The sequence below is a fragment of the Chinchilla lanigera genome, unplaced genomic scaffold, assembly GCF_000276665.1.
Source record: "Chinchilla lanigera isolate Chin_1 unplaced genomic scaffold, ChiLan1.0 scaffold00056, whole genome shotgun sequence".
Taxonomy (NCBI): domain Eukaryota; kingdom Metazoa; phylum Chordata; class Mammalia; order Rodentia; family Chinchillidae; genus Chinchilla; species Chinchilla lanigera.
In genome coordinates this window covers 9245096-9259044 of record NW_004955457.1, presented here as the reverse complement: position 1 = coordinate 9259044, position 13949 = coordinate 9245096, and the positions used below count along the sequence as shown (strand labels likewise).

Sequence of the window (13949 nt, the reverse complement as noted above, 5' to 3'; positions counted from 1 at the left end):
GCGCTTTTCGGCTGGGAATCGCGGTGGTATGAGTCCGGCCCACACTCGGACCCAGGAGCGCTGCTCAAATACTTTTTAATTCCAAATATCTAAGTTAATGACTTGTGTCTTTCCAAATATGTGCCAAGTTAGGCAATGTCAATGTATTTTCTAAGAATAATGTAAATGTCAGCTGTTTAATTTTATTTCGGTGCACAGAAGTAGCCTTCTAAAAGAAAGATTAATGGTGGACAGGAGAGGGGCTGAGGCCAGGCAGAGTCCCCCACCCAGTGCCTGGGCAGCATTGTGCGCAGCAGGGACAGTCCCTGTGTGTTCTTTGAAGACATAAGGACGGCTCAGCAAAGGAGAGGTGGCTGCGACTAAGCCTGGGGGAGAAAGGGGAAAGATGACCTCAAAAAACATCTGGGATGCTTGCTCGCTGGGTATTTTTTATCTTCTATATAAGAAACGCATGTCTATTTGACGCTGCTTTGTATAGTCCATGCAGTCTGAGCCTATCGATCCATGGGCATGGTCAAAACATGCTGAGTATCTTTTCCTTGAGGTGGGGGGTAGATAACAACCAAACTGGGATGTCAAATAGCAGCCGGTTTGCTTGGCAGATGCCCTCCCCCGCCAGAGGTGCAAATCAGAAAATCCATGAAACACTGCTGGTTTTTGGAATCTGTCTTACTGAAAATAAAAGAAAGGTTTCAAGAATCAATTGGAAATTATTGGATTATGTTCAGAATTCAGTGAAGGACCAAATGGATTATCCAAACCACTATGTGCCTTGAATTGTTTTTTCAACCTGGTTTGGAGAGATGCATTTGAAGAAATCTTTTGTTCAACATAGCTTCTTTTTTTTCCAGTACTGAGAATTGAACTCCCAACCTTGCTCTTGCCAAGCAGGTGCTGTGCCACTGAGCTAAATCCCCATCCCCAAGATAGCTTCTTTTTAAAGAAATACATATACATGCACACATTTAAAAAGTACAGCATGATTACTACTCTCCCCAGAAAGATGGGGCACCTTGGACCTACTCTTTGTTTTCTTTTGGGTAGGAAAGCAACCATATTAATATCTTTTTTAAATGCATAAGAAGATTTATCAACTCCAACTTCCAGCTTTTTTTTTCTCATACCGGGCATCAGGGAATCAAACTGAAGACCTTGCACTTGCCAGGTGCTTGTGTCACTGAGTGATATCCCTGACCCCTTTCAACGTTTAATGTACATGTTAAAATTCTATCTTTGTTTTTGATATATGCCTATCTGGGTTTAATATACATCAACAATCTGCTGGTTTTCTGAGTTTTATGCATACCTCACTGCAGAGTTATAGCCTGAATGTTTTTGGTCTCAAAGTGGGACTTGGGAGCCCATGGGTTTCTGAGCTTGAACTCTCCTATTTATCTAAAGGCCCATTTGTTACTTGTGACATGGCTTCTACTCCAGCATTTGGCCTGGCTCTTGTGCAGGTATTGGAGCCAGCAGAGAGAGCTGGTAAACTTAATGTCTATCTGCAACCTGATTATCGACTTTATTTTCCTGAAGGAGAAACCAAAGTATCTAAGGTTTATTGATTTGCCTGCAGTCATTCAGTGAGTCGGCAGAGAACAGACAATAAAATCAATTTCCTGGCATGGTTTCCCATCCATACAACCCCTTACCTTGCATTGCCCAGACTGGAAGCCAAGATTCCATCTCAGGGAATTTGATCAGAAAACAAATGAAAGGTGATTCTAAAACCACAGAAGCATTGAGAAAGTCATAAGGATGTATAATATATGATAGCATTTACCATCTATAAATAGGGGATACAAGGAGAAAAATAGAGACCTTATAAGACTATTGGGTCAGGAGAAATAGAAACTACTTAATATTTCATTAAAATGGATTTTCATAAATTGCACTTTGGTATCTTTGGGTGAAAGACAATCTGTAAGGACTGAGGTGATGTTATTCATTACTCATGGTTATTAATAATTTGAATTGTTATTGAGCCAGCATACCAACAAGATATGTTCTCTGTGAATGGGGCACTCACTGTGCATTCTAGGCACTATCTGAAGTGTATTAAAAATCCACAGCACTTGCTTACAAGAGCACTTAGACTACAAGGGACAACAGGTAACTAAAATATCCTCTTATAAAAGCTTGTGTTCGCGTTGGCAGCACATATAATGTAAAGTGGACACTTATAGAGCAGTTCAAACCACGGAAACTGTTGTGAAGAGAGATTGGGGGAGCCAGAGGAGGCATATCACAATATTTTCACTCAACAAAGGGGGAAATTGGCACCTCAGGGATACAGAGATACTTGCCCACCATATGCGCTAATTATCAGCAAAGCCTGGCTCCTGGCTCCTGATTCACTGGTGGGTCAGCTTGTGCTGGGTTTTGCTTTGGTCCACTGTGCCATACTCAGAGCTGAAGCTGTGTGGAAATTCTAAGAAAGGCATCGTTCATTCAGCAAGTGTCTGTGGCACAGAGGGCAGACTGAACATGAGGTCAAATGCAAACCGGAAACCCGTGAGAAGCTAGACTCAGAAACGTGAAGAAGAGCTTGAAGCCAAGTTTCTCAGAGTCTTTATTTGATCCTGGTGTGGGAGGAGTATGCACAAAGTGGAGCATCAGCATGAGCTGCAGGTGGATGCCTGTGAGAGAGCAGCCACGCTTGAGTCCTCCATGACTGGTGCCCTGTGGGCAGAGACTGAGGGCTTTTGCTTGAAGCCTGTAGCCACACACAACCATGGAGAAAATCAGCCTTTCTCTGCAGGTGTCCCCCAGCCCCCCTCCCAAGGGCGGTTCAGCTGTGCAATCGGTTCCTTAAGGAGGAAGAAAAGGAAAAGGTACTGGGTGTTCATTGTCAAAGCTGAGAAGTGAAGAGGTCAGATAAGATAAAATTGGATATTAAAAACACATAAAGCATGCTGTGTTTCTAAACGGTACCAGCGTGGTGTGTACGCTTTGGATTAGCAGTAATAAGCAAGTTCAGATTCACTCAGCTCTCCAATTATATATCCACGTGGCAAATAAAGCGTTTTCCCTGAGAGGAACTCCTTAGCGTCTCCCACCAGAGGCCGCACACACAGTCACCATTGCTGTCCGCAGGGAGTGTCCAGAGGGACCACTGCTCTCAGCACCCATCCGAAGTCAGCAAAGCACTGCATGTGTCTCTTCCTTACCAAAACAAAGCAAAACAAACAAAAAAGCCTCTGTCTCGTGCTGGATTCTAGGAGGACTGATTCATCTCTTTTCTTTAGATGTGATTCCTCTGTCCCTTTCCTCAAAGCTGGGGAGCACTTTGTCGCTACAAAGGAGGCAAGAAATTGAAGTGACAAAGCCAGGACGTTGCTGGGCCCCATCCCTCCCACAGCTGACCCTTTCCAGGACAAGCATCATGAAGGCCAGAGCCTCTCCCCACAGGCCTGCTCCCAGGGGTGCGGCCCCAGCACTCCTGTCCTCCAAGTGCCTGGCCCTTCTCCCTCCACGATGACCTGGTCTTCTCACTCCTCTTCCTGAGCGGCAGAAGGGAAGCTGGGAGAGGACTCCTTTCCCTGTGCTTCCTGCTCTCGGCAAGGTGGCAGAGGGACACTGATAGCCTTGGGATCAGGGTGGGGGTGCTCCCCAGGGAGCAGAGGCGGCAGCAGACAGGGCAGGCTGTGTGGACACACCCAGCCTTGGGAGGCTGAGCACAAAGAGCAATGATTTAAACAGTGGTGGACCTGTGGACACCTGTCTCTTTATTTGTCTTGAACAGCCATTTTCCCCCTTTGGTTGCAAAATGTATGGTGTCCCTTGCCTTTGACCCCCACCATCGCTAGTGTGTTACCAATGACTCTAACTTTTGGTCTTCGCTCATTGGAAATACAGAGAGTTCAAAGTTACCAAATGGTGGCGTCCACGGTTCATGGAGAGAAGTCGACACTGTTAACATCTCTCAGCAGCTCTGCTGCTCTTCACTGTTGCCCAAACCCATTCCATGGTGGAACTGTGAATGCACCCTGAGATCACACCAGTAGACAGCAACTCTACTTCCATTCTGCCCATGATTGGGGCCCTTAAGGACACCATGGCTCCTAGCCATTTGCATAAATGATGCAAATTTATTAGAAGAGTTAAAAGTCAACCTAAGAAACAGTAAGCTCAGGCCAAGGATCCAGCCTCAGTTTCTTCATTGATAAAGTAGAGACAGTAATACTTCTCTCCTGGGAGGTTAGAAGAATAGTGTGTACATAATGTCTGGCTCAAAGATATTCAGATACACCTGTGTCCTCCTTCCTCTTCTCCCCACCCAGCTAGTGCCCCAAATGCTTGGCATAACCTGGGTATCATGAGCAGAAGCGTTTGGTTCCCTTGAACAAGAGGTAAAGGCAGAGTTGGTTGTGAGTAGACTTACGTAGGGTCCTTTGGCTGTTATAGCTGTCACAGGCGTGATTTAGAAATGATGGTCGGTTTTTCCTTTTGCCCTTATTAAGGAAATTAAGAGAAATTCACACATACTTGCTCTAGTTTTTTTTTAATGGAGAGCACAAAAAAAGCATAAGGTTCATATGGCAGTTATTGATTTGGACCATCTGGTAAGCCAGGACTCGCGCCTACCATGTTGGATCAGAAACTACTCCAAAAAGCCTTTCCTCCCATAAGAGACATTTTGGTCAGCTGGGGACAGGGATGGATTTCATTGCAGGGTGGGGGCTACAGCGAGAGGAAGCTGGAGAGGACTCTGAGGGAAATCCTGACCCTAGAACAAAGACCAGCAGGAACCAGGAACACGCTGGTTGACATGGGGCACGGGGGTGGATGGTGGCCCTCACCACCTCACTGCTGGCTTGTGGAATGGGGAAGTGTCTAAATAAATTTATTAAAAGAGATAAAAGTCAAAAAGCAACTTTGAAGCACTTTAAAATTATAAAAATGCCAGGGGGGTACCAAGTTCAACCTAGGGGGGTACCAAGTTCAACCAGGGGGGTACCAAGTTCAACCTAGAGAGAGAGCTCTATGAACTTTAAAAGATAACATGTCCTTTTTAATGGGCATTCTGTTTTTTCCTTGTCTCGTTCTTCACTTCTGAAGTGTTTTGCTTTCCAAGACTCCTTCCTCTGCTTGCTCTCAGCCCAGAGGCAAAAATTTCCTTCCCTCCAAAAGTTTTTATGAGGACCATTTATTGTTTTCAAGTTGGAGCAGTGTGAGAAATTAAAATGTTTTTCACAGTGCTTCTGAAAAAGCCCAGAATAACAAGCCCACTGATTATTTTTTAAGCTTGACAAAAATAAAGCCCAACAGAACTGTCCCATCCCTTCTGAGGCTGCTCAAGTCCCTGCCCTACATGCAGGGATCCTGGCAAATCCCAGTAACGCGCTCTGATGCATCTCCAGGTGTTCCAAGCCAACAACGACGCCTCCGAGGTGGTTCTGAACAAGCTGCACACACCGCTGCTGACGAGGTTCGTCCGGATCCGCCCTCAGAGCTGGCACTCGGGCATCGCCCTGCGCCTGGAGCTCTTCGGCTGCAGGGTCACAGGTGAGACGGGTGCCCCATGGACACAGGAGCTGCTTCTGTCCAGGGCTCTGCTCCCTCTTCCGGAAAGGGCAGGATTGCACCCCATGCTCCTGAAAGGACTGCTCAAGGACTCAAGTCCCATCTGGCTTCATGTTTTCATTCATTTATTCATCCATTCATTCATTCATTCATTCATCATGTGTGTTTGTTGTTGTTGTCATTGTTTTGCTTCTTTTTGTTTCCTTTCAGTACAAGGAATGGAACCCAGGGGCTTTACACTGAGCTAATCTCCAGCCCTTTTTGTATTTTTTACTTTGAGACAGGATCTTGCTAAATCGCTGAGTTGCCCAAACTGGGATTAACTTCAATCCTCCTGCCTCAGCTTTCCACAGAGCTAGGATCATCCAGTATGCTTTTATTAAGCATCTACTATTTCTACTAACTAAAATGTATTATCTGCTAACGACGCACCAGTTTCCATTCTCACCTCAGGTGTGTCATCTTTTGTCCTCATAAGGACTCTCTGAGGCAGGTATTATCCTCTTCATTTTACAGATGAAGAAACCAAGAGTTAGAAGAGCAGCTTACCCTGCCAGTAAGTGGAGCCAGATTTGAGCCCAAAATTTCTGCTCTAAAATAGCTCTCTTTGCTGCCTTAACTGGGGTTCAAGAACTATGCATGGCCCTGCGGACACAGTGACAAAGGCAGCAGGCCAACTGTGTGGACACGTGGACCAATGCTGATGGGCAGACAAATTAATAAACAGGCAACCTCGTCGCTACATGCAAAATCAAAACTATGCTCTCTGGGAACTGAGGGTCACAGACCTGGATGTGCATCATAGAGGAGCTGGCCTGGGGCTCAGGAGGATTTCCCTGAGGAGATGTGAAGCCAGGGCGGAGGGCAGACAGGCACTACCCAGTTACGGGAAGGGAAATGCACCAGGCAGTGGCCACAGCTGGCTCAGTGGCACTGAGTTGAGAAGGACGAGGGAGTGCATAAGGCTGGACAATAGCATGTTGTGTGGGCTGAAATGCAAGGCAAGGACGAGAGTGGAGCTGGGAACTTTGGGAGGCTGGCACATGGTGCTGACGCAAGGCACTGGTGGCTGAACCAGTGCGAGCCTTTTGTGGACAGCACAATCCACTCCATCCTGTGGGCTCTGCTTCTTTGTCATGGGAAGGTGTTCTGTGTCCATTCTTCCACCTGTCCACCTCCTGGTCCTGTGGCTCTGCCTCCAGGGCATGGCCCATGCCTGCAGACAATGTCTGCATCACTGTCCCCCCTTTCTTGTACATTATCTTGCCTAGTCTACCTAGCAGTCCAGTGGAGGCAGGGGCTGATGCAGAAGCCAAGACTCAGGAAGGAATACCTTGGCCCAAAGCACCCAACTAGGCCTGGCAAGCCAGGACCTCCACTTGTATTTTCTCAACACGAATTCTCTGCATTATCACATTTACACAAAGACCCGGCTTACCTCTCAGGGGAGCAGGTTATCCTAATCCTATCTAGAGGACTGTTTCCCATCCCTTCTATGAAGCTGCTCCAGGCCAGCAAAGGCTAATTAACAAGGATTTAGTTAACACTGAGAAGGATTCCTGAGAGGCTCTAATTTACTATGACTGAAAGTTTAGGGACAGCCTTTCTAAGGATATGACATTTATACCTTGGGGTGACTAAAGGTTAGTTGAGGGATGGTGGAGCGGAAGGGCTGTTGGAGTAGCGGTAAGAGCCTGTGGGAAACCAAGAAATGTGATAACTCGTATGGCAGGAAAGATCAGATGCTAACTCCAGACAGATCTCCGTCTACCTGATCACCGTGCTGAACTGAGCTCCTCTCCACTCGTTGTTGCTGAGAGGGTCAGCAAGGACTGGTGTCACGGGAAAGACACGCAAACATACGTTCCGAGAGTCCTTGGTCAGAGCCACAAATATAAACAACTCACAGCTGTTAGATACTTCCATAAGCCAGCACTGTCCTAAAGGCTACTCTACAGCAACCAAGAAAATCCTCACTACAACCCCCAAGTGCTCAGTCTTGCTCTTAGCTCCCTTTTAGACATAGGGAATTTGGTTCCTCCTGCAGCTTCCAGCCAAGAAGTGGTCTCCAGTCGGTAAGAGCCAGCCATGACCCCTCTGGTATTTTCCTTCCTTCTCTGCAGATGCCCCCTGCTCCAACATGCTGGGAATGCTCTCAGGCCTCATTCCTGACTCCCAGATCTCCGCCTCCTCCACCCGCGAATATCTCTGGAGCCCCAGTGCTGCCCGCCTGGTCAGCAGCCGTTCGGGTTGGTTCCCTCGGATCCCTCAGGCACAGCCAGGTGAAGAGTGGCTGCAGGTTGACCTGGGAGCACCCAAGATGGTCAAAGGCGTCATCATCCAGGGCGCCCGTGGAGGAGACAGCAGCACAGCAGTGGAAGCCAGGGCATTTGTGCGCAAGTTCAAAGTCTCCTACAGCTTGAACGGCAAAGACTGGGAATATATCCCAGACCCCAGGACACAGCAACCAAAGGTAGGCCATCCCTAGAGTGTACTAATGCCACCTCCAATAGGGAAGCTCAGCTGGGTTCAGGGAGTTTGGGTGTGCTGATTTCCCATCTTGATATGCCCACATCAAATTCCTGCAACACAGTGAAACAAATGTGGATTAAGAGACTGCTTGGTGCCAGATACTATGCGTAGTACCTTATTTAGACCTTCAGTTCCCTGTAGCACCTCTACAAGATCAACCCTTCTGTCACTCCAATTTTAGACATGATAAAACTGAGACATGATATCATACTCAGGGTCACAGGTTTACCAGGAGTCAAGCCATGATTCAGAAATCATAAATCTCATTCCAGAATCCAGACTCCTAACCACTACTCCACACTGCCTGTTTATAAAGTTCAAGATCCTTTTCACCTTCTTTCAGATAAAGTTGGCCAGACATCCCAAGGGGATGTGGTTGCTGGAGACCAAACTGTAGAAGCTAGAGGTTTGCTTCCAAAAATAACCTTTTCTGAGTGTTATTACCCCCCTTTGTATTTTCCTAGTCCTGGCTTCTTAGGTCTTTCCTGCCTCTCATATTGACACTGGGAAGAAGCAAGAAAAACAGTTAATCCCAACGCTTGTGATCAGAAAAGTGACAGCCAGCCAGGGTGTGAGGAGAGCCCTGAGGCGTGGAGAGGACACGAGGCCTCTGTCTTTCTTTAGATTCATAGCTAATGAATCTGGCCAGCCTCTCTAATGCTCATTCTGGAATTACTTCTCATCTTCAGAAGAGCAAATCTCCTAAAAAGGAAAGGGTGTTTTGTGTCTCTGGTCAGCAACCTTAGCTAAGCAAAAGTTTCCATTCCAAATGCAGAAGCCAGGGCTGAGTCGGAAGCTTCATTGTGCAGATGTAAACTCCCAATTCACAATTCCAGAGGCTCAGAAAGACTGGGGGCTTGGTAACTAGAACCTCTGGTGAATGGAGCAGAAGTTGGGCCACCAGCTTGCCCAGGAGAGCTGATTCTTTAGAAAAGGAAGTGATGTTGCCTAAGATGAGAGCCCGTCCTGCTCAAGACAGTGCTCCTCTTATGGAACTGAGGACCCAGGCGTTTTACAGATTGGCTGGTCCTGCTATATTTCTGGAGGGTAATCTAATAGCCACTAATTCAACCAGGGCAGCCCACACTGGGACTCAACTGAGATTTCTTCTGATAGAATAAGCAAAGGCTTGAGATAGTCTCCGCCATCAATGTGTGAACAGAGGAATCAGTCCTTAGCCTCGGGGAGAGAGCGATTAGTTTCCCTTTAGGTTTTCAGTGAACTAGGAACTATGGACCAATGGAATTTACTAAGGGTAGACTTTCAAGCATTAGAAAAAGAGGAATTTCTTTCTCAATAGACCAAAGAATTCAAAACAGTCAAGAAAGCCTACAACTGCCTTTTGCTCTTTTAGCAAGGTCAGCTTCACACACCTTTGGAGCCTAATTCTTTCCTGAGTACTTAATGTCCTGCCCAGGATAAAAAGACACACCCTGACAATTGCCCCTTTCATTTGCTTCATATTTTCCACATTTCTGGGTCCCTGTGACCTTGCCAAGGTAAGAACCTTGGTGTGAGTGTGAAACTCCCGTGGATAGCAATGTCCCATGAAGTCAACCGTGAAGTTACCGTCTGGGTGGGAGATGGTGGCATGGATGGCAGGTGGGGTGGGATCATACCCAAAAAAGGCCTGAGCAACCTGTCTTTCTGCAGCTGTTTGAAGGGAACGTGCACTATGACAGCCCCGACATCCGAAGATTTGACCCTGTCCCTGCCCAGTACGTGCGTGTATACCCAGAGCGCTGGTCACCGGCGGGCATCGGGATGCGGCTGGAGGTGCTGGGCTGTGACTGGACAGGTACAGCTGCTTTCTTCTCCAGACGTCCCTCATGTGATCTTGTGATCCCACATCCCAGAACGGCCAGGGTGGTGGTGGGGACACCCATGCAGAAGCCCTATCAGTTGGAGACTGCAGACATTACGATATGGCCCAATGTTCTCAAACACTTCTGGACTTGAGCAGTTTCTCAGAGCATATGCTTTGTTTTTTTTAAAGGATCACTTCAGTTCTGCAACCCAAGCCCTCTCAAAAACAAATCATAATCACACACTACCCACCCAAATTCAATTAGACCCTGACTCTTCAGGCCAGAGGGCCGTGGCTGTTGGTTTAGGGAAGAAAAAACCCCTCATGATAATACAGTAATCAGTTTATGTCTGAATCTGGCCTCCAGATGTCAGTAGCTCAGAGGCTGCCCTTTCGTTGCAAAGCCACATCTGTAAAAGGCATTTATTTGTGCAGGAGGAGCCCTGCTGCAGAAGAGCGGATGGGAACAGGACTTCTTCCTAGTGTGCAGCTGGAGCCCTGCTCATTCCCACCCAGCCAGGTGGCTCAGGCCTGGAGCAGAGCCTCGAGTTCTTCCCGTGGGTGTGGCCAGCCAAGCTGCCCACCCTTGCCTTCTGAGTCAGGCCCCACCTCTCTCCACCTCCCACAGCAGCCCTGGCACTAGATCTCTCCCAGAGTTCACTCACCCAACCCTCTGGAGCCACCTGGATCTCAGGGCTTGGCCCAGTATGGCAGGAGCTGCCAGCGGACTGAACCAGCCTACCCCTCCCCATCAGGGCCCCAGGTGTCCCTATTTTCCTATCTCTGCTTACCTATCACCAGCTCACCCAGCAGGATGGCCTGAAGAATTAATAAGGGCATGGCCGAGAAGTGCTTTTGGCTCCCAGGGAGAAAATAACTGCCTGTGAGCCAGCTATGAGGGCAAAGTAGGGCCCCAGTAAGACACACAACCCAGGAACCAGGCCCAAGTTAGCACCTCTCACTTGGGCATCAGAGACGTCTGCCAAAAGACATCCTATGGGGAGACACTTGTTTCTCATTATGCAGGGTGAGGCCAAACTTCCAGCAGCGAACACACAGGGCTCCCAGGTGCTGAACCCCACCTCATACAAACTGCCTTAATTTGTAGCCACCTTAGACTCAGGAGTCAGCAATGTAGGGTAGCAGAAAGTCCAGGCCAATGGGCTCCAAATATGTTTGATTATGACCCACAATTTAAAATATTACTACTCTCTTTACCTAGAACCAACCGCACACACGTGTGCACATGGAGTACGGCATCTGGTCAAGTATTTGTACTCCAGACACAGATGGCTAAAGTCCTTGCCTTTGCTGCTTGTATAAGCTCAGACAAGGGACTCATGTCTCAGCAGGAAAACGGACACGGTAATAGTCGATCTACACCCCTTGGGTTGTTATGAGGATTACACAAAAACATGAATGTGAAGTACTTAGATTGCAGCCTCGCAAGCCTGTTCTAGGTAAATGTGATGGGAGCAAAAGGCTCCCAAAGCAGTGCTCCTCCTTACCTGCTGGTGCACTCTGAAATAATATAGTTCCTATTTTTAAAATGCTTGTCATGACCCATTAAAGGGACTCCACAACCTACTGACCAGAGTGACACAAGTGACACACAGTTTGAAATAAAATCATAGAGCTAGGACAGATGGGGAAACTGAGCCTAGAGAGAAGCCACTTGCCAGAGGTTGCTTGGCTAGGCAGGCACCAACTTGTGATTTCCTCCAATCCTTTGTCCAACCCTTTTTCTTCCTGGGCTGGCCCAGCTCTAGGACTAGCTGAACAGTTACTAATGATTTCTGTCCCTGACTGTTCTCTGCACCCCAACCTGCCCCAAATGGCACTGGTGGTAGTAACAGGTTTCCCATTTCAAAGCCCTGCCTGGCTGTGGGAAGATCAGAGTTAAAGCGCGTTACCTCTTGCCCAGCCTCCTTCCCTTTGAAGCCTCTGACATCTGGTTTCAATTTCAAGAGAAAGCTGCCGTTTGATGGGCAGTTACTCTAGAGCACCAGGTACAAATACATGGGCACAGGGGCCGTCTGCTGTTTCTCCTCTTTCATTTACACACCTTGCCCTCTTGTCACCTTGCTGGCCACCAGTGCCCCTGGATTTAACTTTATCTCCACTAAGCAGCTGACCCTCTTGCTACCCAACATTTCAGGAAACTCTTCCCCTTAAGTCCTGTGGCTTTTTTTGTTGTTATTTTTCAAATTTCCATCTATTTCTGCAACTCATTTTTTACTCCCTTCTTTATTCCTTCCCCAAAAAAGATAACAGAAAAAATAATGGGAGATGGGTTGAGCCGCTACAACTAAACAGTTCGACAAGGCTGCTTCTTCATCTGTTGACTTCTTTGGTTTCAGATGATTACTTCTTTCTTTGCCATTCATAGTTGGCTTTTGTTTTTTTGTTTTTTTGTTTTTTTTGGTTTTTCTCCGGTACTGGGAACCGAACTCACGACCTTGCACTTGCCAGGCAAGCGCTTTTGCCGCTGAGCTAAATTCCCAGACCCATCATAGTTGGCTTTATAATTGAGTTTCTATGACACATGGGCTGGGGATATAGCTCAGTGTCATAAGCACCTGCCTGGCAAGCTCAAGGTCATGAGTTTGATCCCCAGTACCGCAAAAAAAAAAAAAAAAGAGATTCTATGACACAGCGACAAAATTGAACTTACAAATTAGGATGCTTCGAGGTTATTTGCTATTTACTTTGAGCAAGAGGCAGACAGGGCAAAGTATGAAAGGTTGTGTGCACAGTATTTAATAGCAGAACGGTGGAAAGTCAACCATGAAAAGCTATTCAGCATATTTGGCAATTTCCTCCAACTCCTAGCTCTATTAGATGGTATCCTGAAGGGTCTACTGACAAAGGCACCTAACCACATACAGTAGCACAAAAAGCATGTATAGAAATGGGAGAAACAATCCACCGACTGCCTTGAGCCATATGGTTGGAGGGTAGTTGTGGAGGGAGGACACCACCCTACAACACGCAGGCCTGAGCACCAGTTTCCAGAATTCTTGCACCGCACCCAGGACCTGACTCACAGCTCCACTCACTTCCCAAACGGCTGCTGAATGAATGTCTGGGGTGAACAAATAAGCAAATGAATGGATGAATGAGTCACCTGGAGCCCAGGTCAAAAACAACTGCCTGCAGCCAGGGTTGCCCTCACCAGGTTTTATTGTGTGCTTATTGTAACATTTTGAACAAGCTGCCAACATTTATGAGCCTGTAGATTTGACGCAGGGATTTTTGACTTCTTGTGGGGGAAGAATCTTTTTGGAAGACCTGGCTGCGCAGTGCATTGTTCCCCTCATTTCATGCTCCTTTGCGCTACTCTGTGTGGCTAAGCTGCCTCCTCCATGGAGAAGCCTCAGTCTGCTGGAACCAATAATGGTGGCCTCCTTTCAAGCAGGCGCGCAAGATCCTGGCTGCCCCAGCTCCCACCACACCTTACTATCTTCCTGGCCCAGTCTACCTCCTGGACTGGCAGTAGCTATTTGGATCCTGAAAGCATTTGAATTTGCCACCCCCTAACCGAAAGGCACAGCTCCAAATTACTCTCCCCGAGCAGACTTGGAGTCCCTTTAAGCCCATATTCCTACCCATACAGTTTTGTGCAAACACAAAGACTGGGCTCACACTTCCCAAGATGCTGGATTTTGCTTATGGCCTTGGCGATACTGCTTCTGACTGTCTTATTACAGGTGGGCCCCAAAGGTCAGAACAGCTTTTAGGGTTAGCATTAGTTCCAAATAGTCCTGTCTGCCTGGGTGGAGGCTGTGAAAAGAGATCAGTTGGTGTGACAGCAGAACTGAGCAGGGAAGGCGTGCCAGAGGCCAGAAGGACTGGAGCACGCAACCATTCTCCATGCAGTGGGTGTGCTTCCTTCCACACTGAACTCTCCAAACCAGTTTTGACATGCATCACTCATATCCTGAGTGTGTGCTGCCCACACTTCTGTCCTAAACAGAATACCCAGAGCAAGGTCACCCTGCTTTGGGGTCTGCCTCATGAATCTCTGTTATGGCCTTGCAAGGCCTTCAGGCTGTGCAGTCAAATGCATGGATTTGTGTTCATG

At 47.5% G+C, this 13949-nt stretch overlaps 1 protein-coding gene across 8 annotated transcripts in view; it reads left to right on the top strand.

Moving 5' to 3' along the window:
* The window catches only part of Nrp2 (neuropilin 2), a 119169-nt gene that overhangs the window by 57745 nt on the left and 47475 nt on the right, over positions 1-13949 (top strand). For all 8 annotated transcript variants that reach the window (XM_013520730.1, XM_013520731.1, XM_005397004.2 and 5 more), the window contains exons 8-10: positions 5364-5508; positions 7650-7999; positions 9712-9856. In XM_013520730.1, coding sequence (XP_013376184.1) covers positions 5364-5508; positions 7650-7999; positions 9712-9856 — 640 coding nt within the window. The remainder of the gene's footprint in view (positions 1-5363; positions 5509-7649; positions 8000-9711; positions 9857-13949) is intronic.